At 31.9% G+C, this 26,516-nt stretch overlaps 1 protein-coding gene across 1 annotated transcript in view; it reads left to right on the top strand.

Moving 5' to 3' along the window:
* LOC148273675 (TBC1 domain family member 13-like) overlaps positions 1 to 26,111 on the top strand; it is a 29,035-nt gene extending 2,924 nt beyond the window's left edge. The window contains exons 3-9 of the mRNA XM_088238358.1: positions 95 to 220; positions 5,799 to 5,977; positions 6,477 to 6,515; positions 9,192 to 9,408; positions 10,253 to 10,454; positions 19,136 to 19,258; positions 25,548 to 26,111. Of these exons, the coding sequence (XP_088094484.1) occupies positions 95 to 220; positions 5,799 to 5,977; positions 6,477 to 6,515; positions 9,192 to 9,408; positions 10,253 to 10,454; positions 19,136 to 19,258; positions 25,548 to 25,689 (1,028 nt within the window). The 3' untranslated portion in view covers positions 25,690 to 26,111. The remainder of the gene's footprint in view (positions 1 to 94; positions 221 to 5,798; positions 5,978 to 6,476; positions 6,516 to 9,191; positions 9,409 to 10,252; positions 10,455 to 19,135; positions 19,259 to 25,547) is intronic.
* Positions 26,112 to 26,516: the final 405 nt, after the last annotated feature.

The following is a 26,516-nucleotide window of genomic DNA, read 5'->3' as shown; positions in this document are numbered from 1 at the left end:
TCACACAGTTTTAAACACTATGTATTTATGTTTACATTTCATTTGTTATTATAAAACGCACAATAATATATTAATGAATAATTATATTTTAAAGGTATTCCCGATGAAGGGGGACTACGTTCAATGTGCTGGAGATTACTTTTAAACTATCTACCATTGGAAAAATCAGCTCGTGCACAGTTTTTGGATAATCAAAGAAATTTTTACCGCCAGTTTATTGGTGAGTTGACAGTTATTATTTTGTCTACTCCTTCGTACAGGAGACCTACACTTTTACTGTATACAACTCGGTTATATGGTCACCATATTATAAAGTTCATAAAAATAATATCGAAAGAGTTCAACATAATTTTTTATGATTCGTTAATTTTAAATTAGGTATTCCAGTTGAACATATAAATTATTCATACTTAAATAAATATTTAAATGTACAAACATTATAAAATAGAAGAAAACTAAATAATTTGTTATTTTTATTGAAAATATTAAGTTCAATATTCAACTTTCCCCAACTGTTACAACTAACAACTTGCTAGTTCCTGGCCGGGTTACCCGATTTAATAAACTCTTCTATGTAAACAAAAAACTACAGTGCACACTCCCCAATAAGAAGAGTTCATGTGTTTGTAAATGAACATGCAAATGATATAGATATGTATGTTTATTATAACACTTATGAATTTTCAAAAGCAGTGTATCAATTTACTTTCTTCAAATTTAAATACCTTAATAATACTATATTGATTTCAATTGTTTACCGTTTATTGACGTATATCAGTATTCTAAATTATTATTTTTCTAACTTCTTCTAATATTAAGATTCTTTTAATATAACTTGATACAAAACAATGCACTTCTATTCTCTCCACTGCAATATACGAGGTGTGTTCAGAAAGTAATGAGAATTTTTCGATTTTTCGGGTTCGGAGAGTCCGATAGTCATTTTTTTGCTCCTGAAGTGTGCTAAAATTTTCAGCTGTATTCATTATTTACTTTGTCCATGGCAGCAAGGTTAGACGTGTTTTTATGAGCTCGGCGATTTCAGTTTGCTAAAAAGTGGATCAAAGAATTTGTATCAAATTTTGTGCAAAAATTAAATGATGTGTAACAAAGTGTGTGAAATGTTTACAAAGACCCACGGTGAGTCTGCTATGAGTAAAACAAGAGTTTACGAGTGGTATAAACATTTCCAAGATGGCTTTTAAGATTTGAAAGATGACGAACGGCCCGGACGCCCCAGTACATCAACAACCTATGAAAACGTGGAAAAAGTTAATGAAACGGCTATGAACAATCGCCAAATCACAATCAGAGAAGTCACTGATGATGTTGGCATATCGATTAGCTCATGCCATGAATTTTTTTAAATGTTTTGAGTATGAAACGCGTGGCAGCAAAATTTGTTAAAAAAATTTTGAACAAAAACCGTGTTTCTGTACAATTTGTCGACTTTTTAGCGGCAAACGCTTTTATAGATAATAATAGTTTGGGAACACTTGGGTATAAATTGTTTATTCCATTTCATATGGTCTCTTGCATGGGTCTGGTCAGAGGTATTCCTTTGGAGTGGACTCATGAGGAGATAATTAAAAATGATGAATTACTAAATGACACTGGAAAAAATATTTTTAAAAAGAGGTGACTTCACCTGTCGCTCAAAAATTTTCATTCTGTCGTTCTAACCTTCCAAGGGCAGATTCCACCTAAGAAAATATTCACTTTTTATTCGGCAATAGATGTTGAACAATATATTTACCCAACAATTCTTTGTAAAATCGTGTTGTAGATATGGACACGCCGAGATAATTTGTAGGTCTAAACCAAGATGTTTCAAGTGTGGATTGGAGCATCTGGGAGAGACTTGTGTAGTTGAAATTCAAAATGCCATATGTATCAACTGTTCAGGAAATCATTTAGCCACAAACAGAATCTGTCCAGAATACCTAAGATAAAATATTAAAAAAAACATGACCATCAAAAATCCATCTGATTGGAAAATCCAGCGAATAACCCCTATCCTAAAACCTTATAAAGATCCACTGAAGGGAGAATCATACCGTCCTATAGCATTATCATCATGTATGCTAAAGCTTTTCGAGCACATGTTTAAAAATAGAATAGATTGGTTTGTGGAACGCAATTCCTTACTGTCTGCTTCTCAATTTGGCTTTTTAAAAAACAAATCAACCAACGATAATCTCTCTTTTTTCTCAACAGATATTCGAATAGATTTTTCCCAAAACAAATGCACCGCTGCAGCTTTTATCAATATATGTGGAGCTTACGATAATGTGAATTTTAATATTCTCAAAGACAAACTATGCACGTTAGACATCCCCTTTAAGATTATTCAGATGATTATAAATATTTTAAAAGAAAGAACTATTGTTGTAAATGGGATGTTTCAAAAAATTACTAGTAAAAATCTGGAAGGGTCTTCCACAAGGATCTGTACTTAGTCCACTGCTGTATATGTATTCTTTTGATCTTGATTAAACAGTTTCAGGAAAATGCAAAATTCTGCAGTATGCGGATGATATTGTATTATATATTTCACATAAAGATATGAAAACTGCTATCAATAACTAGACTCAGCCTTGATCTCTCAACTCCTGGTTTATTTCTAATTGCCTTCAATTATCTCCCTTGAAAAGCCAAATAGTCTTGTTCTCAAAAAAACATATAATTCCATTTAGTTCAAAAAAATTCGACAGAATATCTATCCCTTTAAATAATCAGGCTAAATTTTTGGGAATTATTTTTGACAGAAAATTATAATGGGCTCCTCACATAAATTCTTTAATCTCAAAATGCGAGATCAAAATTAACCCCCTCAGACCTGGCAGGAGTTTGGTGGGGCTCCCATCCTCTAACACTAAAACTATTTTACAATGCTTTTGGAAGAAGCCAATTAGACTATGGCTGTATCCAGTTGCGTGCACAGAGTTTTTAACTAGGGTAGGCAGTAGAAAAAAATTACGTTTTATATAGTATAAGTACCTAATCAATCTTACCAAACAGTTTCCTTCACTAGTCACATTAGTTTGAATCATTATGCTGTAGGTAGTTAATATTGAAATTGCCTAAGCTACATCAAATATCCAAATAAATGCTAAATTTATAAAATATATTTCTTATTTTTAATATAATTTGAATAATATATAACTACGAAATCCTTTTTTTTAATATTTTTATATCTTCATTTATTACGGTTGCTACACTCGAAATTAAATCATTTTGGGCTCTATTTGATATTCTCGAAAATGCACTACTAGATAATAGATTTTCCAAGATACCGACATATTTAGCTAGCAAATCAATAAGTTCCAAAAATTATCTTTTTATTATTATTATTTAAATAAACGCGAAACAAAAGTACTCTCGATTGTATACTCATAACAAAAACCAATTTGAGGTTATTTATTCGACATGACTGTCTTTTATTAAATAATAATCGAAAAAAACGATAGATGTCAGTAACGTATTCGTTTGTTCTTTCTAAAACAATGTACCTACCAACGTTCAAAAAGCACTGCCTACTAGCTTACACATACACACGTAATTACAACTGAAATAAAACCCACACATAAACATTTCGTTACCGCATCGCGTTATGTTCCTTTGGAAGAAAAAGGCATTTGTAGTTCGTGCTTCTCCCGACCCAGGCCAATAGCGGCGCGCTGATCGGTACAATATATTACTTTATCCGAATCATCTCTGGTGCATTTTTCATATTTTAAAAATAGTTACTAAAATTTTGCTATTATTTTAATGAAATTCTAGTAGGGTAGGCACTGCTTATGTGCCTTTATAGAACGCACGCCACTGGCTGTATCATATTTGATCCCCTCCCAATATACTTATTGAATAAATTGTGTGTTATTCAATACAAATGCTTGAGAATCATCCTGGGTGCGATAGTCTTCCCCCACTAATGCTCTCCAATTAAAAGCGATGGGTCCCCCTTTAGACATAAGAAGACAATATCTATCTGACAGATATATCATTAAATGTTTAGCAATTTAAAATCATCAAACTCTCTAAGCATCTAAGAAATTATTAAATTATTTTTCATCTAACCATTCTTTACAAAATAGGCCTTATCCAGTACTCACCAAAAGTTTGTCAAAATTTATCCCAGAAATATTCCACTATTCCTCTCCCTCCCTTTATAATTTCCCTTACTTTCATCATATTTTTTCACCAAATATTATAACTTATATTGGTTTAGGAAATAAATCCCCTAACCCAATCTCCCTTTTCAACTCTATAATTGAATCAAAATGGAAAAACTGGTCATTATTCTTCACAGACGGATCCAAATTGGAAATATCTGGCTTTTCGGGAGATTCTTTTTACAGTCATGATGATGGTCACTTTGCTCAATTCAAACTTCCTTAGCCTTCGTTAGTTTTCACCGCCGAATGCTTGGCTTTAAGATAAACTCTTTCCTATATTTTTATCATTTTTTTTTTAAATGCCTCATTTTATCTGAATACATTACGCTCTCATTCAACCTAATATCCCATCACGTCTTTGGTTCAAGAAAATTTTTCTGAACAAAAAAGATACATCCACCATTTGTCAAATGAGGATAGGGCATTGCTGTACGAGGACTTACCTTGCGATAATTGGTGTCTTTGACTCCCCCTTTTCGATTGTTGTTTTGAAGAAGAAGATCTCAACCACTTATTCTTTGTTTGCCCAATAAATGGTTTATACAATAAAATAGTTCATACAGATAATTTTAAAAAATAAATTATTAAGGAATATTAAAATATATGCTCACAAAAATACTACATACTTTCTAAATTTAAAATGCAGATAAATATACATTCTTATTTTTCCGCAATATTTACACTGCGTATAAGAGGATTTTTTTACTCACCTCAAGATTTTTCGCGCCACATTCTATTTCACAAATAATTGTCACTTTTTCACGAATTGAAAGACACTTCCTCTTGTTAGTAGACATGTTTATAATTCAAAAATTAGTTCTTAACTGATCTGACATCACTCACTGGTATTTTTTTACTATGAACTGACCATAAAACATTTTTAAAAACTGAAAAGCCTTATAAAAATCCCCCGAAATAAGGATGTCATTGATAAACTACAAAAGAAATTGTAATATGGTGCCGAGCCAGTACTTACTGAGCTCACAAAGCTTGGATTTTTTACACGCAATTTCAACCATGAGTATGATATTTTTTTAATGTTGCCGGCATAAACACCAATTAGGTGCTTAGACACATACATAGTGTCATTAGCCGCCCGTTTAGATTTTATTACTCAGGTTCTTATTTTAAAAATTACGTTTTTAAATGATTGAAGAGATTTTGCTCAACTGTGGATAATATTTTTATTCGGTATGTCTGAAAGGAAGCTTGTTATAAAAGTGAATAAATGTATGGCGAAATCCATAAACTAAAATGTCAATGAATGGTTTTTTATTATGTTACATCCGAGATCTCGCTATTTCCGTGATCGTTATAACCAAGTTCGACTGTATATAATATGTAGTATATACTTCTCAAAATGTTTATATGATGTATGGTCTAGCAAAGTTAAAATAATTCACCCAAATATGAGCCACTTATGTTGTGCATCCTTCTTTTTATATTTAAAGTCGACCCACGACACTTGCAACATGTTCGTCTAGTAAAACATTGTATTAGAGGCATCCCCAAAAGTAATAGCAAATAAATTATACAACAGAATGTTAATTATTTTATTCTGAACCATCCTCAACGGTACTCTTATATTGAACAGTATGTGATTGTGTTTGTTTATTATAGATGAAATTATATCTTCTCCCAGTGGTAAACGGGATCACCCCCTAAGTGTAAGTCCTAACAGTTCACGGGGATCATATTTCGAAAATGATAAGGTCCTTCATCAAATCAATAAGGATGTCAAACGTCTCTACCCTGGTATTTCTTTTTTCCAGTCAGCTACACAGTTTCCTTGTGTCCAGGTATGATAAATTTCACATCCTACTTTTTAATTGTTACCATTTTTTGTTACGTATTCTCTCAAAAACTCTCGACCCTTTAAATGACTTAGTTAGGCAATCGGAGGATTTTGAGCACCCTGCCGTGAAATTTTATGCAGCACAAAAGTATTCGAGTAATGTGAGTTTCACTTTTTTTAATGTTTAAATATTATGGATTTAAGATTTTTTATTATAAAACATGTTGGAAAATAATGGTTTAAAATAGTTACAAAATATTTTCAATATGTTTTAAATGTCTAAAAGTATGTCAAAAATATAAGATTTTGAGACCAGTTAAGGTAATCTTTTTTTTAAAACTTAAATCATTTTTTTGGTTTAATTTTCTTATGATTATTAATATTTTTATCTGTTGAAGAAAAAACTATTTATGTATAACTGTTATATCTAACTATTACATTTACAACTATTTATATCTTGTTTTTTGTGAATTTTATATCTCAATATTATAACTGTGTTTCAGTTTGTCTTTAGCTCTGGGGAGAAAAGATTGCACAAAAGGGTAGTGGATTCTCCATTTAAATATGAAACATTCGAAATTAACTGAGGATCACTGGGAATTATTGATTCAAATGTATTAATTTTAGATCAACATTTATCAATGCCATGTAAATTATACATTATAAACATAGTTTTTTGTGACATGCATATAGACAGTGATAGCTAAATGGTCAACTTGAAAAACAATCTGTGTACTCGGCAACGAAAAAGATGGGCCTGTTTAATCTTGTAGCATATGAGGTTTTTCATAAAATGAAAATATTGATGTGCCTTTTTAATTAATTTATATGCATTCTTAATTAATTTTATAAAAGATGTGCGTAGAAAAATAGTGCTATGTGCAGGGTGCATTTTATGTTCCAGGCTGGTGCTTTTTTTTATAATAACTTCAACGATAGACAATTTTATAATTTTTATTTTATAGGTTTTTTAACAATATGTGTGAAATTTAATGTCGGTAAAGTGGCCACCTCTTTCTGTGGCGCAAATGCTTGCTCTCTCAGGCATATTTTTCATGACATTTTTGCATACTTCTGGTGTTATTTCGGAAATATCTTTTCGGATGTTGTTGTGTTAGCCAGTGTACACCTTTCCCATCGAGTACCCTCATAAAAAAAAAAACTGGAGTGGTCAAATCAGGGGATCGTGTGGGCCAGTCAACATCACCACCTTTTTAAATTATTCGGCTGGGAAGAGTTTCTCTCAAAATTTACATTTTAGCATAACCTGTGTGTGACTACAGCTTGTGTGGCACAATCCTGTTTGAACCACAAATGCTGTGGGCTAAATTGATACAATTCCGGCACAAGAAAGCTTTTTAATGTGTCGTGATAGTTCTCTAACATCCTAATTTTTGTGCACGGCGTCGACGAGAGGTGGCTGGATGTTCACAAACACTCCCCGCATCAATATTTGCTGGTGTTTGTTGGTTGCTTTGCTACCCAGACTTTTCTTTATCTCCGAGTATTTGAAAATTTTCAAAATCATTAATTACATGCTAAATAGTATGTTGACTTGCTTGCCTTATGATTAACATTGAAAAAATCATGCAATTTTCTTCGAGTACTCACAATAATTGAACTATTATTTGAATAAAACGTTTTTTTAATTTCGACACGTCATTGGGGTGTTAGATGCTCCATAAAAACTTGTTATTGAACGCTCTCTACAACTGTCAATGACAAATGACAACCAAACAGAAATGGCAGCCAGACAACTTCGGCCTGAAACATAACAAGCACCCTGTATTAGCTACAAAACATTTAACCAATATAACTTGTATTGATCTTCTGGCGAACTATTAGATTTAAATATTTTATGTATTGCATTGTAATAAATGAAGATTACTTATTTTAAAAATACCGAAAACTATATATTTTGTACTGTTTCTTTAAAAAATACAATACGCTCTAACCCCATGGTACATGTACTGTGTAAAGACAAACAAAATTTTATTATTATTTTAATTTGGAATCGGTGTCAAAAGCCTTACCAACAGCTGCACTGCAGCAGCTACAGCAGCTATTATTTATTCATATAAATTCAGATGTATTTATACAATTATTTATTTATACCTGAAGTTATGCGATAAGTTAGTCAATGAAAATCACTTAAGCCAAATTTATATATGTCAAAGTAGAACTTTTCATTCATTTTCATATATAAGTTAATATATACATATATATTTAGTTTTATTAAGACCAAGGATTACAAAAAAACTAGTTTTGTATCGGAGTTAATGCCTTTTTCACAGACTTGTTTTCTAAAATGTAAAACTCTTTCTAATTGTTGGGACCTGCTGTCAAGCATGCAATAGAGTATTTTAATGTTTTTTTAAAATTATATTTAAAAAACCCAAAAATTACATTGGTAATGGTAATATTTTTTTGTACGGTGTCGGATAATTTTTCTACAAAGGTACATATTTTGAAGTGCCCAAAAACAGACATTTCGCGCTATACTTGTACGCAACGTATATAAAAAACGCGGTTGGCTGAGGTGACATCCAAATGACATGACGCCAACTGTGAGTCGTTTTGTATGTGCTCAATTTTAAAACCGAAAATTATAAATTAAAATTTGTTGTGAATACTATATCATTAGAATCGTAAATATCTGCTCTTCATACATACATATTATATTTTGAACATTATTCCCAACTTGTGAAAATACTTTATTGTTATGTGTGTTTTTAATGGAATTAGATTTGTCACTACAGCAATGATTTGCTGACACACCCCATACTAACACAGCTCATCAATTGTAAGCTCTTTTTTTAGAAAAAAAACTTCTAATCGTAACAAAATATATGTAATATTGATAAAATCACTAGACATAGTGGGCCGGTAGTGTTGTCAAACAAAATCAATCTGGGATCGCTAGTTTGCGTAAGCATTATTACTGTTTATGTATTTTATTTTAAATGTATTGCGATTTTTATTTCCAGACTTATTTTTTTTTTAATGTTTACTACTACTGCCAAAGTGTATATGCGACCTATGATTTTTCACAAAGTTATGTTATGGTTTTAATACCAACCAAAAATATAATTTGCGTCAATGTTTTAAGTTTAATATTGCAAATTCATTAGAATACAGCTTTTCTGTGGATTCTAAATTAAATGATTTGTTTTATGTTTGCTTAAAAAATGTTTACTGAAGGAATTTAATTTTTACAGCTCACAAAGTGCGTGGTGAAGCCAAGTAAAACGACTCTCACCCCAGGAGATTATCACCCCTTGAGTGAAGGCAACGAGACTCACAGGGAAGTTGTGGAGAGAATTCTTTTCCTTTATGCCAAACTAAACCCTGGCCAAAGTTATGTTCAAGGCATGAATGAGATCATCGGCCCAATTTATCACACCTTTGCTGTTGATCCGGATCTGACTTTTAGAGGTGAAATCAAATTTAAATTTTAGAAACAAACCTTACGTTCTCATCAATACACTAAAAAATATATACGTACATAAACTTACTCAACTTTGTGAGATTGTGGAATTTGCCTTTTGACTCAGCAAACAATAAACAGAATATTTTTAATCATCTACAAAGAAATAATAAGAATAATTATAATTGATGATATGAATCATGAACAAATAAACAGTATATTCTTTTAAAAAATAGGCATGACAACTTATTTCTTAGTTTCCTCTAATCCTAAGACAACTTTACATGAAGGAAATATGATCAATTTTTAGATTTAGATATCCGTTCTAGGACTGAAAAGTATCATATTGTATATACACCTTTTTAGGGAATATTTTCATAACAATCTTGCCAGGAATCGAACCCGAGACCTCATGCATGGTAGGCAAATGTGCTGACCACTACATCACGAGGCGGACATAATAAATAGTCTGGAGTTATTTTCCCTCATTGATTATAAAATGGAACATTCGAGAATATAACATTATATTATTCCAGTATTACACATATTCTCTTGTTCCGAGACATATCATTGTCATTTTCAGTACACGTTTAGATAATTTTAGAATAAAATTTATAATTTATTTGTTATGTTTATATATTTAGGATTCAATATTAGTTATTGTCATTATTTTTTTTAATGTACTGTTGACCTAAAAAAATGTAAAGTAATAAGGGTATTTTTATACTGTAACACTAAGGAAATTAATAATGTGTTAATTCCCAAAGTAAATACCGAAAAAACCAGTTTAAAGATAAGTACCTATCATTTTGATTGTTTGTTTCAAATAAATGATAGCTGGTTTTATTTCAGAACATGCAGAGGCAGATTGCTTCTTTTGTTTTACAAATTTGATGAGTGAAATAAGAGATATTTTCATTGAAAGTTTGGATGAAGCTGAAGGAGGAATCAAACAAATGGTAGAAAGACTGGACCAGGCAGTTCATACACACGATGAAGAGATTTGGAAACATCTCAATAAATTGGACGTCAAGCCGCAATATTATGGTTTTAGGTATTGACATTATCCAGATTTCATTTATAATGTAATCATAATCAATGATAACCAGGGGCGAATCGTTTATATAATCGATTACACACAGCTTACCTACCATTTACTAGACTATTTCAATATCAGTAATAACAAATAAATTATAATTATTTAATTTAAAACCATCGCCGTCATTTACATTTCCTCAAAAAAATCTAGTTTAAATCTCAAAGCGCTCTTGACGTGTCTCCGGGAATCAAAACAACTAGCCGATTACAGAAGCTTTCTGTTCCATACAAAATGTATGCTATGTTTACATTACAAAACCCAGTAGTCTTTTTCTGTACGTATTGACATTATCCAGATTTCATTTATAATGTAATCATAATCAATGATAACCAGGGGCGAATCGTTTATATAATCGATTACACACAGCTTACCTACCATTTACTAGACTATTTCAATATCAGTAATAACAAATAAATTATAATCATTTAATTTAAAACCATCGCCGTCATTTACATTTCCTCAAAAAAATCTAGTTTAAATCTCAAAGCGCTCTTGACGTGTCTCCGGGAATCAAAACAACTAGCCGATTACAGAAGCTTTCTGTTCCATACAAAATGTATGCTATGTTTACATTACAAAACCCAGTAGTCTTTTTCTGTACTAATATTAGCTCTCTGATTACAATTTGAATTTGAAGATTCCCTTTTTCGAAAATAGTCTTTTAAACAAAACTTTTTAAGGACTGTTTTTATTTACTGCGATATGATGGACATACGACCCGTGTATTGTTTTTGTGTGGTCATTACGTGACACGTGACCCGACCGCAGCGCTCTACGACATTGTGCGGCAATTATGTTCACTTCTCGCTCATTCCGAATTTGACTGTAGGAGGTGTCACAAAGCGTTGTTTATTTTATGCTTATAGGAATGTTTGGATATTACCATTTTTTTTTTATTTAATGCACAAAATACACAATTTTACATAGACACAATTATATGTTTTTTATGTCCCGACTTGTTAGAAAATTCCGTGTTTAGTCGGGACTCTTCGGTATATAAATCAAAAATATTTATTTACATATTAAAACAATATACAGGTAATCAAAACAATATGCAAAACAATCAAAACAATATACAAAATATACAAAATAATAATAGAAAAATAAAAATAATAAAAATTATAATACATGTCGAAAATGGAATCAAAAGTTAAAAGAGGTACCTTTATTTTCTAACTCTTGTGGGCGTGTTGAAATATTGAAAAAATATAGTTGTAATATTGTGCGAGTTAATAATAATTGTTTATAGTTAAATTACTAATAGGATAGTGACAAGCGATTGATTGTAATGATGGCCGCCTCGATTGCATCAATGTGTTGTGTTACAGATTTCGTTTTAAATTTAAAAATTCCGTTTAGTCGTTTACCATTTGATAAAAAGAATGAAATCGTTTTGATCGGTTGCTCTAAACCATTAATTAAAGTTACAACTGTCAACCGTAAGTTTGCAAGGCATTTCCATCCCCGTTTATATGATAATTTTGAATGGTTAACCGCTAGTTGCCAAATTAATAAACTTTTTTGCTGGCCGTGTATTTTATTTGCAACCGAAACCAGTGTATGGAACAAACAAGGTTTTACAGATTTGGGTAATTTAAGTAATTCTTCAGCAAAGCACGTTAAAACGGAGAAACATGTTATGAGTGTTTTAAAATTATCTTTCATAGGTAAATCTTGTATAGAAAAGTCGTTAGATTCACATCATGCAATATCAATTAATCAGCATAATGAAAAGGTGGACTGAAATCGCCAAATTTTACAACGATTGACCGATGCAACAATCTTTTTAGGAAGGCAAGAACTCGCGTTTCGCGGTCACAATGAATCCAAAAATTCTGATAATCGAGGCAATTATTTAGAATATTTAAGCCTATTGAGCGAATATGATAGTGTACTTCAATCACATTTAAATGAACCTGCAGGAATATTTGCAGGGACATCTAGTAGAATTCAAAACGATTTGATTTCTTCAATAGCTTCCGTCGTCAAATCACGCATAGAGTTTGAAATTAATAAAGGCCTTTTTATAGCTGTTATGATAGACGAGACTCCAGATGTGAGCAAAAAAGAACAACTAACAATTATTTTTAGATATTCATTTGAAAATGAAGTACACGAAAGATTTATGGGTTTTACGGATGTTAGTTTAGACAGATCGGCCAACGCTCTCTCCGATCACCTTATGAAAAAAATAGATAATTTTAAATGCCGCGAAAAAATAGTAGGTCAAAGTTATGATGGAGCTTTGGTTATGGCTTCAGATTTAAATGGGGTTCAATAAAAAATAAAATTGGTTTTTCCGAATGCTCAGTTTGTTCCATGCAACGCGCACATATTAAATCTAGTTTTATCACGATCTGCTGAAAATATTAGCGAAATCAAGGCGTTTTTTGGGCACGTGAATCGATTAGTTACATTTTTGTATACATCTACAAAACGGAAATCTTTTCTAAACGAATTTTTAAAAAGACGTATTCCGGCGTCAGCGCCCACTTGTTGGACATATAATTCGCGAACAATTAATATGATCGACGAATATCGGTCTGACATTTTGAATTGTTTTAGATTATGATAGATGATAATGAAAAATGGGATGCTGATACGATTTCGATAGCATAAGGATACGCAAATAAATTAAATGGACTAGAATTTATTCTTTATTTAAAAACTTATTCCAAAATTTTTTCTCAAACTGACATGCTATATAAAATTTTACAAATGAAAGTTGTTGATATAACCTATTGTGTGAAAAAAATAAATGAGTTTAATACATGGTTAAGTCATTTTCGAGAAAGGTTTGAATATATATTTTCAGTGTCTAAAAAGTTAGTGGGGATTAAATTTAGTGATTTTAAACGACGCAAAGGTGCAAACGAAATAGATTTTTTTAAACGCACATTTTATGAAATCATAGATAACATATCTCAACAAATGTCCGCCAGATATCAGCATTTAAATGCACTTAAATATTCGGAAATTTTAGAGCCATCATTTTTTCCACAATGATCACAAAAATTCCCAGATGCCATATTCGACATGCTCAAAACTAAATTTCCCACTAAATTTGATTTTATTGGACTTAAAAATGAATAGAAAATTATGTTTTCTTCCGAAGAATTTAAAACGTTAAATTTAAAGAACTTTTAGATGCAATTACTAGATAATCTGTTAAATAATGTTTTTAAACAATCGCTTATTGTATTTGACTTAATTTTCACTATTCCGTCTTCGACAGCTGCAGCAGAGAGATCATTTTCTGCCTTAAAACGTATCCATAATTATTGTAGAAACACACAAAACTATGACCGATTATCAGAGCTACTTTATCTATAGAAAAAACATTATTAATCAAACTCAAAAGGGAAACAGATTTTTACAACAGGGTCATAAATGAATTTCTTAAATACGATAGACGTATTGATTTAGTTTATAAATAAAATTAAAATATTTTATTAATTTTTCACGCCTATAACGCTTTTACATTCATGGACGTTATATAAAACAAGAGTTTATAAACAACATAACATTTAATAAATACAATATAAAGCAATTAAAGATAGAACAGTGTTTAGAAGGTAAGTTGTATAAAAAATAAGATGAGTATATAAACAAAATAATTTTTTAAAAATACAATAAAGAAATAAAATATAGAACTGTGTTTAGAAGTATAGTTGGTTTTTAAAAACAATAAAAAAAATAAAAATTTAGTGGTATATTTATCTCTAGTTATATATCTAACTATTATATAACTAGAGATAAATACGTAAATAGGGAGGGAAAGTATAAATATGAAGTGGGCCGATGATGTTACTTCCATTGATACATTAATAATTAAGTATTGATGTTTCACCTCATGGTGAGTGTTTGGAAAGTCTGGGGCAATTCATTTTTTATGACTTAATGAATTCATTGAAAAAAAAAAAGCCGTTTTTGAGTTCAACAACATTGCTTTTTTTTCTATGTACATACATTAGGGTGTCCCAGAAAAAATTAAAGTTTTATTTTTTCAATGCATACCCTCTAATTTTGTTTGAATGATGTCAAAACCCTTATAAATAAAATTTCACGTAAATCGAATCACGGCAACCCGTGCCGACTTGCATCGGAACTTGTCAGAACTTACATAGTACGGCGCGCGCGAACTAAGTGTTAATGTGCTTGTTATATCGTGTTTGTTTTTATTAGTGAACGCATTGTTTTCGTTGTGTCAACATGTCTGTGGAGTTACGCAGTTCTAAAAAGGAAATATTTTTGGTTGGGGATATAAAACATCAAATTACAGGTTCTAAACTTCCCTCTAATGGACAAGTGCTGGCAGTTTTATTATATTATAATATTCGCAAAGTCAATTTAAGCGTCAATGAAAGTGCAAATCTTACTATTCGTGAGTGCATTATTTATTGGGAAAAGGCACGTATACCGACTAAATCTTTACCTAACTGTGTTAAGAAACTTGTAGCCTTATACCAAGATTGGAGAAATTTGCAAAAAAATGCAAACAAAACTCAAGATGTGTTTGAGCAGCGTCGACAAGAGTTTGTTACAAATACAAAAAAATAGTTTGATATTGCACATGCCGATGCGCTTCAATTAATAAAGATAAATGAAGATGACATTTTCTTACAAAAGCAGAGAGAGCCAGGACGACCCAGTCATTTAGCTGGAGTGGACAAAAAATTGACAGAAAAGGAGGAAAAGGCGAGTCTTAGAAATATCCAGGAGCAAAAGCGGCTGGCCACTTATTTGGCATCCATAACACCCTCTATGTCTTCTTATGAGCCATTACAAGAAACTTCATCTTCTGATTCTGAAGTAACGGACTTACAAGAAGATTTGTCCATTCCAATTGAGAGGAAACCGCCCGATACTATTACAACTTCTGTGAAGAAAAATTTCGTTACTCCAAAACTGGTGGCGGCATTAGACAGGTGTCAGTTAAGTATAAGAAATTCTGTCTTTATTATTGAAGCAACTATTGAAGCACTTGGCCACAACACTGACGAATTTCCTATAAGCAAGTCCTCCATCCAAAGAATTCGTACTGAAAAGCGAAAACAGCGCGCAGAAGCTATAAAACTTAATTTTCAAAACGATGTACCAGATACTGTAACTGTCCACTGGGATGGAAAACTGTTGCCGGCTTTAGATGTACGCAAATCTAAAGAGGAACGTCTACCAATCGTTATTTCATACGATAGTAAAGAACAACTTATTCCTGTGACAAAATTAGAAAACTCATCGGGAAGCGAACAGGCACAAGCAGTTTGGAATGCTATTGTTGACAGGAATCTTGAAGATAAAGCACAGATCCTCTGTTGTGATACTACTGCTTCTAACACAGGCCAAATTAATGGTGCATGTGTGCTTCTCGAACAGAAATTGAACAGAGAAATGTTGATTTTTGCTTGCCGCCATCACATCTACGAATTGGTACTAAAAGCTGTGTTCGAGGCCAAAATCAGCCAAGTCACTACAAGTCCCGATATCTCTTTATTCAAAAAATTTCAATCAAACTGGAAAAACATCAATGTAGAGAAGATACAAATCCACAAAGAAACGCTATTACGTCTGAACGATTCTAAAATTGATGAACTTTTAGAGTATTACAGAACTGAATTGACCAAAGACATTGTAAGAGATGACTATCAAAAGTTAATAGAGCTCTGCATAATATTTCTTGGCGGAGATAAAGTTAATGAATTTAAAATTCGGCCTCCAGGCGCCATGCACCAAGCAAGATGGATGGCGAGAGCTATTTATTCATTAAAAATATCATTGTTTAGCTCTCAATTAAAAATGTCAAATAAGGACAAAACAGCTCTATTAGACGTCTGCCTGTTTATCGCGACATCCTATGTCAAGCCTTGGCTGCAATGCACTTTAGCGGTAAAAGCGCCCTACCAGGACTTGTGCTTTTTGAAGGCTGTGAAGGCATACGAAATGGTCGACAAAACTATATCAAAAGCGGCTATACAGAAGTTTTGCCAGCATTTGTGGTATTTAGCAGACGAAGTGTCTATCTTGTCTCTATTTGACGATGATATTAACCAAGAAAGTAAGGTAAAAATAGTTGCTAATCTGGCCAAAGAAAATCCATCGGTCCACAATAAACGCTACATTCCATCGAGAGAAGAACTTAGCGGGCCTCTTTTCGAAAAAAACATCGATGACTGTTTCCATGAACAGCAGATCCTTTTTCAGGCGACTCAAAATTGATGACAGTTTTCTCATGGAGTGTCCTACTTCGTGGCCTGCTAATGCTTCTTTTCAACACGCTAAAGCAGTTAATGATACGGCTGAAAGAGCTGTTGAGTTGATGCAAGACTTTCATGGCTTAATCACAGTGGACGAGGAACAAAAACAATATTTATTACGTTGCGTACAAGAAAAGAAAAGTATTACACAGAAAAGTATATCCTGACTGTAAAAAACAAACCTTAAAAAGAAAATTTAATTAATAATGTCCTTTAAATAATTAATATGTATAATACATAATAAATATGATACAATAATCAAAGTACCATTGTTTTATTTACAAAATAAATATTAAGTTAAAATATTCCCCTATGGTTTCCATACAAACTTTTATATTCAAAGTTTGACATCAAGTCGGCACGGGTTATCGCTATCCGATTTCAATAATATTTATTATTTCAGTTATTAAGGTCAAATGGAACAAAATAAGAGGGTATGCGTGTCTCAATCTGTCAAAAAAAATTGCCATTATAGTCCGGGACACCCTAACATACATGTATTTATGAACATTACATTTTGTAGCTTACCTACTTAAAAATTCACCGCTCGCAACTGATGTTAACTATGTAAACTATTGTATGTTGTAAATACAGTTGAACTTGGTTTTAACGATCACGGAAATAGCAGGATCTCGGATGTAACGAGGAAACATTCATGGATATTTTAGTTTATGGTTTTCTCCATACATTTATTCACTTTTATAACAAGCTACTTCTCGGACACACCGAACTAAAATATTGTCAACAGTTGAGCAAAAGCTCTATTGTTTAAAAATGACATTTTTAAAATAAGAACCTGAGTAATAAAATCCAAACCGCCGGCCAACTTAGGACTGGATTGGATGACGTTTATGACACTATGTAATTGTCTAAGTACCTAATAAGTGTTTTTGCCGACAACATTGAAAATATATCACACACATGGTTAAAATTGCGTGTAAAAAATCCAAGCTTAGTGAACCCAGTAAATTTGGTCTCGCACCATATTGTAATTTACAACTTCTTTTGTAGTTTATGAATGACATCCTTATTTTGGGGGTTTTTACAACGCTTTTCAGTTTTTTAAAAATATTTTATGGTCAGTGCATAATAAAAAATACGAGTGGGTGATGTCAGATCAGTTAAAAACTAACCCTTCAATTATAAACATGTCTATGAACAAAAGGAAGTGTCTCTCAATTCGTGAAAAGGTGGCAATTATTTGTAAAATAGAATATGGCGCGAAAAATCTTGAGGTGTGTAAAAATCTTCTTACCCACAGTGTAAATAATATGGAAAAATAAGAATGTTTATTTATCTGTATTTTAAATTTAGAAAGTACATATGTAATATGTTTGTAAGCATTTATTAAATATTTTTTAACAGTTTTATTTTTTAAATTATCTTTATGAACTATATATGTATATTTATCCGTTTACTCAGTGAAAATATGCAATGGCAATTGGATTTTAAAAAAACCTTTGTATGGTATAACCAGTAATGCTTATAATGAGCAAATTCAGTCGATCTCATCTTCCTCTTAATAACCAAGTTTGACTGTATGTATTAACTTTCAGCTTTTAAAGATGTGTAAGTTTATGTTTGTTATAATTTTAAAGAATTTGAATTCAGGTTTATATACTTGGTAAACTTTGTGTGAATTTGATGTTCTGAAAAGTTGGATGTTCTAAACATAGTATGATAGTTTATGTAGCTGCCACCGAAATATGAACTAATGAAATTTCCCCTTCTTCTGTGTTGTGATGAGTATAGCTCGGGTATACCAGTGTAGACGTAGTGGCTCTTCAGGCTGGAAATGGTGTAAAGTTGTAAAGTGTTAACAGAAAAAAATATATTATATACTTTTTTTACGCACTGATTTATTATTAAATCTAAACTAAGTACACTTTTATTTTTTTATATTTTGGCATTAGTATTTTTGTAATATTGACAACATACATAATGAACATGTTACAGCAGAGATGAAGATCATTTTAGATAAGGGAATATGAAAGTCTAGGCATCCACGGCGTTGCCTAGTATGTAGGCAAAATAGTTCAATCAGATTAATCTCACCCGCAACAATAAAGGTTTCAGCTCTTTAACTTCACAAATGTCAACAGATGGAAGAATTGAAGGACTATATGAGTTCAAATTTAAGCAGAATGGTGAATGCTACACGGTGTGTAAAGTGGCCACTTAAACCAGCCAATGACAGGTCATGGGCCCTGTGGATGCCTAGACTTCTATATTCCCTTACCTAAAATGTTCTTCGTCTCTGTTGTAATATGTCAATATTAACAGCTCCCTAGGGGATTGAATCCAGTCCTTGTCTACAAAAATTTAATTAGGACAAACTTAAAACATTGTTGACACATAATTATTAAATTGTTTTTTTTTTAGATGGCTGACATTATTGCTCTCTCAAGAATTCCCACTACCTGAAGTAGATAGAATATGGGATTCATTATTTGCCGACAAAAATCGATTTGATTTCCTCATATGGGTTTGCTGTGCTATGATCATGTAAGTATTTTAAATGATTTAAAATTCTGTTAATAGGTACTATCTAATAAAAATGTATACTAGACCAATATCGTATAGTCAGTTGGATGTATAATAACTGTTAAAATACAGGGCTGCACCCACCATAGGTTCAGTTACCACAAAGAACCACACTCTTTCTTTCGAGGGAGGGGAGAATAATTGCTCGTTTTAATTTACAAACAGAAAAAATCTCATCCCTTATCAATAAGTGACAGGCACATATACATATTTCAATTTTAGATCTTAATAATAATAACTATTATGTATAACTTATGTAGCGCCATTTTCGTAAGATAATACCTCAAGGGCGCTTTACAAAGAGATTATATAAAGATATAAATTTAATTTTAACTTTTTAATTTAAGAAAAATAATGTACTTTATCACCACATGCTAAGAATTTATTCAAATGATGTAAGAACAAGTGGGTTTCAAGTTTCTTCCGAAACATCACTTTTCGTACCTCTGCTGGGAGAGCATTCCATGCCGTAGGGCCTGCGACCGAAATGCGCGTTCGTCAAATTTAGTGCGCTGTTTGCGTACAGGTAAAATAACTTTTCCTTTCGACGTAGATGTAGCTGATCTAAGCGTAAGACGTCTGTCAGCTAGTTCATTTGGAATGCAGAGTTCCCTTAGATATTCTGGGGCAGAGTTGTTCAGTGACTTATACATAAGCCAACAGAGTTTGTATTCTACCGTCTGTGGTAAACGTAGCCAGTGTAATTTTTTTTTTTTTTTTTTGTTTATTTTTCCATACTGTTACATATTATGCATGTATTAAATTACATATTTTATACATTATATTTATTAAACATTAGAAGAGAAAAAGAGAAAAAATACATATTCTAAAAATAAACATAGCCTTAAATTTGGAAAAAATGCCCACAAAGACTTAAACGTCTGAGCGTGGGCCATTTCTTTTTTATTGTTTTTGGTGAATTTTTTGGTATACAAACACAAATATGACAATGCCATTAAAAATCATTCAGAAATAACAGGAAATGACATAAAAAATGTAATTAAGACATCAAAGTTTAGAATATGCTGTTGTACGACTCTTTCACAATAGGTGTATATCTGTATTTTCCATGCTGATCCAAGTCCTCAAAGCCGCTTTAAACTTTGGAAGGGATTCTATATTTTGTATTTCCTTGGGTAGGAGATTAAAAGATCTTGGACCAACATGGAAAGAGTGTCTCTGTGCGAACTTAGTTCTGCATCCTGGAACCGACAGTACACTTTCTGATCTGCTACTAGTCCTATTTAAATTATTGCCAAACAATTCCCTATTTTTGTGTACATATTTTAAGCATTGTAATAAATATAACTTTTTTAAATTAAGGAGTCCGCTCTCTATGTACAATTCGTTACTAGGAAATAGTCTATGCTTTTTGTACATTATCTTAACTATACTCTTCTGTGCGATTTCTACAGGGTGACTATGTGCGTCCAAAACTCCACCCCATCCAATTATGCCGTATGTAACAGAAGACTGAATTAGAGCGTAATACAGCATTTTTAATTTTTCATAAGTTAAAATATTTTTTAATCTTTGGAAAACTTTGGAACTTTGGAAATTCCCGAAGTAGTGGAGTAATATGACTGAACTTAGAGATTCCAAAAATAAGTCTCCCTGCGGCATTCAATACAGACTGTATGCGAGTCATTTTATTCATTGGTAGATCTGCATAGATACCATTACAAAAATCGACTCTAGACACTACAAACACATTTATTAATTGACGGGCGGTATCAACTGGCAAATTTTTGCATATGCATTTAATCTGTCTCAGTTGGTAAAAGCATGAACTTATCGTTCTACTAATTTGAGCGTCAAGAGAAAGGTCAGAATTAAGGATGACTCCCAGTAGTTTAATGGTGGGTAAAGCGGTACTCCTTACATCAGGTAGTGCCGTATCCTGAATCAAATTCTTATATTATCTTATATTTACAAATCTTATATTTTTTTTAATTTTGCAAAAGTAAATCATAGATGCGAAGGATGTACAAATATAGCCAGAATGGTGAATGCTACATAATGTATAAAGTGAGCACTTACGAGGATGCGCCGTCTGATTTTTATTTTTATAAACGTATTTTAGCCGGATTTTAATTAACGAGCATCTTACACCCGCAAACAAGCTTTTACTGCGTAAAGCGAGGCAGTTGAAAATAGATAAAGAGTACGCATTCCTTTGGGTGAAAAATGGCAACATATTCCTTAGGAAAAATGAAGGATCACCCATATCCAAAATCTCATCAGACGCTGATCTTGAAAAAACAATATGACTTTTGAAGCAGCTGACTAGTGTTATTTCTTGTTTTCCTTATTTTTTGTTTTTACCTTTTCTTTGTACTATTTTCAACTTTTTTAATGTGTATAATTTAGCGAACTACTTGCCTTTAGTGACTGCATTGATATATAGAGACTCATTTTACAGGTGCGTCCACTATAATTTAAATCAATTTTACTGGTGTATTTTAAGTTTTTTGTTTAATAGGTTGAAATATTTTAATATTCTCAGGCGCTAATCCCATAAATAGTCTATCTATTTACTACCAAAACGTACGCGGCATTCGCTCCAAAACTCATGATTTTTTAAATAACGTCTTGATTAATGATTATGATATGATTTTTTTTATCTGAAACATGGCTCCTTCCAAGTATCAATGATAGCGAAATTTTTTAAAGTAGATATAACATATTTCGAAGAGACCGTGATTATGAGAAAACACAACAGACTCTCGGTGGAGGCGTGCTTATAGCTGTCAAAAAAATGTTTTGTAGTTCTGTAGTAGATTCTTGGGACCTAACGGCGGAAGTTATTTGGATTAAAGTAAACACAATCACACATCACAAAACCTTAAATATGTTCTGTTCCTACTTTCCTCATGGAAATTCACATTTGCGAGTGATATCCGAGTTTTTTGACAAAGTTTCCGATACACTCTTAATGTCCCCTAATGAAATTTTCCTGATTATTGGTGATTTCAATATATCTAATGCTGCCTGGCTTTCGAATCCCAGTTTTACTCACTGCACCCTCGATCCTAAGGATGATCCACTTAGCAAGTCTCTACGTAATTTTATGTCATTTAATAACTTCTACCAGTTCAATTCGCATGCCAATACTCGTGGCCGTATTCTAGATCTAGTTATCTCCAACTTTGACTGCGTAGTCACCGAATGTGTATCCCCATTAACACTGGAAGACGCCCATCATAAGACTTGTAATTTTGCTCAATTTACAATTTTAAATTCTTCCCGATAATCAACGATTTGTTCGTTTATTTCATAAGGCAAACTACGATGATATTTGTGCCCATTTAGATGATATTAATTGGTTCGATACTTTGTCTAATCTGAACATGGAAGACGCAACCCAGCAATTTTACGTTGTTCTAAATGGAGTTATAAACAATTTTGTTCCCAAGCGTCTCACAAATAATAATTGCCGATATCCTCCATGGTACACTCGACCGCTAATTAAGTTAATTTCAGAAAAAAAAAATTTCACAAAAAATGGAAAAAGTACTCTCAAGCGTCTGATTATCATACTTTTTCTTTGCTGAGGGAAAGACAAAAACGCACGAATAAGGAATGTTACCTACATTTTATCACAACTGCTGAATATAACATTAACCGAGAACCTAAACTTTTCTGGTCTTTTGTCAAGTCCAAGCGAGCTGGGTGTGATGTGCCTCATCAAATGTCCTACAAAGATAATTTGGTAATTGGCGGTCAGAATATTTGTAATGCTTTTGCGGAATATTTCCATTCTGAATTTTTGGAAACTAATGCATCTAGTTGTAGTGTTCCTGCCGAAGAAAATAGTTTAATTGATCTTAATGCTATAGAAATAAATGAGTCATTGGTAACAAATTATCTCAAAAAACTTAAAGTCAGCAAAGGTGCTGGCTTTGATGGCATACACCCTTTTTTTATTTCTAAATGTATTAAACAGCTTGCGCGTCCTCTTACTTATCTTTTTCAATTATCAATAAAGGAAGGCACGTTTCATGAAATATGGAAAAAGGCAAATATTACACCTGTGCATAAAAAAGGAAATAAGAGTCTTGTAGTAAATTATCGACCCATTTCTCTTCTTCCCATTTTTAGTAAAATCCTTGAAAATATAGTAACCGATCAGCTCTTCGATGTTATGAAACCACATATTAATCCCAATCAACATGGATTCTATAAGAAATGGTCAGTTGAATCAAATCTTTGTGAATTTACCGATATTGTTTTGAATGCAATGGATGCAGGTTTTCAGGTAGACGTTTTATATACGGATTATTCAAAGGCTTTCAATAAAATAAGTCATTCGGTCTTACTTCGCAAGCTTTGGAACATTGGTATACGGGGGAATCTGTATTGTTGGATATGTTCCTACATTAGTAACCGCAGTCAATCGGTCTCACTCAAGGGATTTAATTCATCATTTAAACCAATCCCATCAGGTGACCCTCAAGGTTCACATCTTGGACCCTTATTTTTTATTATTTATATCAATGATATAAGTTTATTCATTCAAAACTCAAATTTTTTGCTATACGCTGATGACAATAAAGTATTTAAAATTGTGTCTTCAATAAATGATTGCGAAGTTCTTCAAGCTGACTTATATAGAATCTGTTGCTATTGCAAGGACAATCAATTATTATTGAATTCTGATAAATGTCTTGTCATGTCATTTACTAGAAAGAAAAAAAGTAAACTATTTGACTACAAACTATCTGGGAAAATTGTCAATCGTTCAATGAAAGCGAGAGATTTGGGTGTACTGATGGATGATAAGCTTTTATTTAGAGATCACATAAATACAATAGTAGATAAGGTGTACAGACTTCTAGGGTTTATCTTACAAATCTCCAAGCTATTCTCATCACCAAATACATTCAACCTTCTTTACTATACTTATGTGCGAAGTCAACTTGAATTCGCTTCATTAGTATGGTCCCCTCAATATAATGTATATATTAATCAAATTGAAAACATTCAAAAGAAATTTATAAGGAGCCTGGAATATCGTTTTGGTAACATTGAAAATGATTACGGCGCATCTTTGATCAATTTTAATATAGAATCACTATAAAAAAGGCGCCTTAGATATGATTTAATTTTTCTTTTCAAAATTCTCAATAACATAGTTGATTCGCCGTATCTTTTACAAAATATTGGTTTCCGTTGTCCTCTTCGCTATACTAGATTAAATTCCCTTTTTTATGTACCAACTTGTAAAAACAATTATACCTCGAATTCATTCATAAGACGTACCTGTAGAAATTATAACGGACTCAGTATTGATGTAGACATTTTTAACTGCACGTTGCATTTGTACAGAAAATTTCTTCATGGGGTCGATTATTTGGGATAGTTGCTGAATGTACATCTTGAGTGGTTTATGCTATGTATATGTGCCGCATGTAATGTATATGTTTGTGTATGTTTTATATGTGCATTCATGTGTGTGCGTGGATGGCTCGGAGTGTACATTCGGTATTTTTATTTATTTTAATTAATTACCTCCATGGAAAACGCAAATGTCAACAATTATTCTTTTCTCATTTAAAATTCTTATTTATTTTTTATTTTTTGTCACATTTAATGTTTATATATTTTTAATTTATGAAAACTTAATTGGTCTTTTTATGTTAAAAAATTGTTGTTTTTAGTACTTTTTTTGTATGACTGTATGTTTTCTGAATAAAATAAATAAAAATAAAAAAAGTATTCCCATATTTTATTCCTGGGTTATGGCACTAAAGCAGTGATTTGACCTTTTTAGCTCAGTTTTTAAGATTCTGAAAAAAACTGGCTTGATGTGCCGTGCCACATCTAGGAATATTATTAATTTCTGCAGCCCTTGTCAATAAAAGAGTAACGAGTAAACCTAGTAAACAAAGAAAGCGCATTGCTCATTCTTAGGCGAAGATCGTCCGTAAACAATGTCTGTTATCTAAAATGTCTTTGGTGAGTCACAGGTTACTCATCACTGCACTAAAACGATGATTTTTTTTAGACCTTATGCCATTGGCATGTGCATATTGTTTTTTTTTTGTCGATGGATTGTTTTTTAGGATCCTAGGATAGGAACTAATCCAAAAACCCTTGAATGTGAAAAATAAATATGATTTATTGATAGATGTTTTATAGAAGGATTACATTTCAGAGAAAGGCATATAGAAGTCAAGGCATTTACAGGCCATTATGTATGACCTGAATATGAATTAATTTTTTTTTAAATTCTATATTTTCTCCGCAGGGTGCTGAAAGACCAAATTCTCAAATCAGATTTTGGTGCGACAATGAATTTGTTACAGAATTTCCCCCCAATGGATATAAACATAGTTCTTTCAAAGGCTGTTAGTTTACGCAACAAGAAGACTGGTTTTACAAATAATTAATTTACACTATGCATGCCACTGTTATTAACATTAATCAATTATGAAATATTTACAATTTCTTCGTGAACATATTTTAGTAACTTCTCTCATACCATTACATAATCTTTTTAAATGTTTTTTTTTCCACTGATTCAAATAATTATATTACCTCGATTAAAATTAGTTGCCCGGTGGACAGACTCTCCTGGAGATATCTATAAGCTCCAGTTAGATGTGAATGTGGAAAAAGAGATTCATTACAATATTAATCCATATTCACCATAAAAACATATCATTCGATTGGTTATAAATGTGTACTCATTTGCTAGGCTATTTTTTCTACATGCTTTATTTTTTTAGTCATTGTCTGCAACTTTGACTTGAGTTTTCCAGCAGAAGAGATTTTTCTGTTTTTTTCTTTTTTACCAACTGGGGATCACACATTTCCCCCCTGTCTTTATGCATGTTTGAAGTTTGCAAAATAAAACTGTTTGAATAAATAAACGGTTCTTATTGATTGTTCAAGATTTTCTAAGGCGGACAAGTGTTGCTTCTTAATTAAGTGATTGAATTAATTTATGCTGTTAAAAATAAATATATTCCTTAAAAATCTGCCGAATGGTATCGATATCGATCTCTGTGAATCTTTGTGTACAAATTTTCATAACATAATTTTATATCTAAATCATGTTCATTCATATTTTTTTCAGAAATATTACTGTGATTTATTTCTGTGATATTTTGTGTACATACATATAGTTCTTTCAAAGACTGTTAGTTTATGCAACAAGAAGACTGTTTTACAAATAATTAATTTTAAGATAAGCATTATGCTTCCCATTGTTATA

The sequence above is a fragment of the Micrasema longulum genome, unplaced genomic scaffold, assembly GCF_059751315.1.
Source record: "Micrasema longulum isolate JH-2025_06_02 unplaced genomic scaffold, ASM5975131v1 h1tg001876l, whole genome shotgun sequence".
NCBI classification, from domain to species: domain Eukaryota; kingdom Metazoa; phylum Arthropoda; class Insecta; order Trichoptera; family Brachycentridae; genus Micrasema; species Micrasema longulum.
The sequence above is the reverse complement of the archived record's forward strand: the minus strand, read 5'-3'. Positions and strand labels throughout refer to the sequence as shown.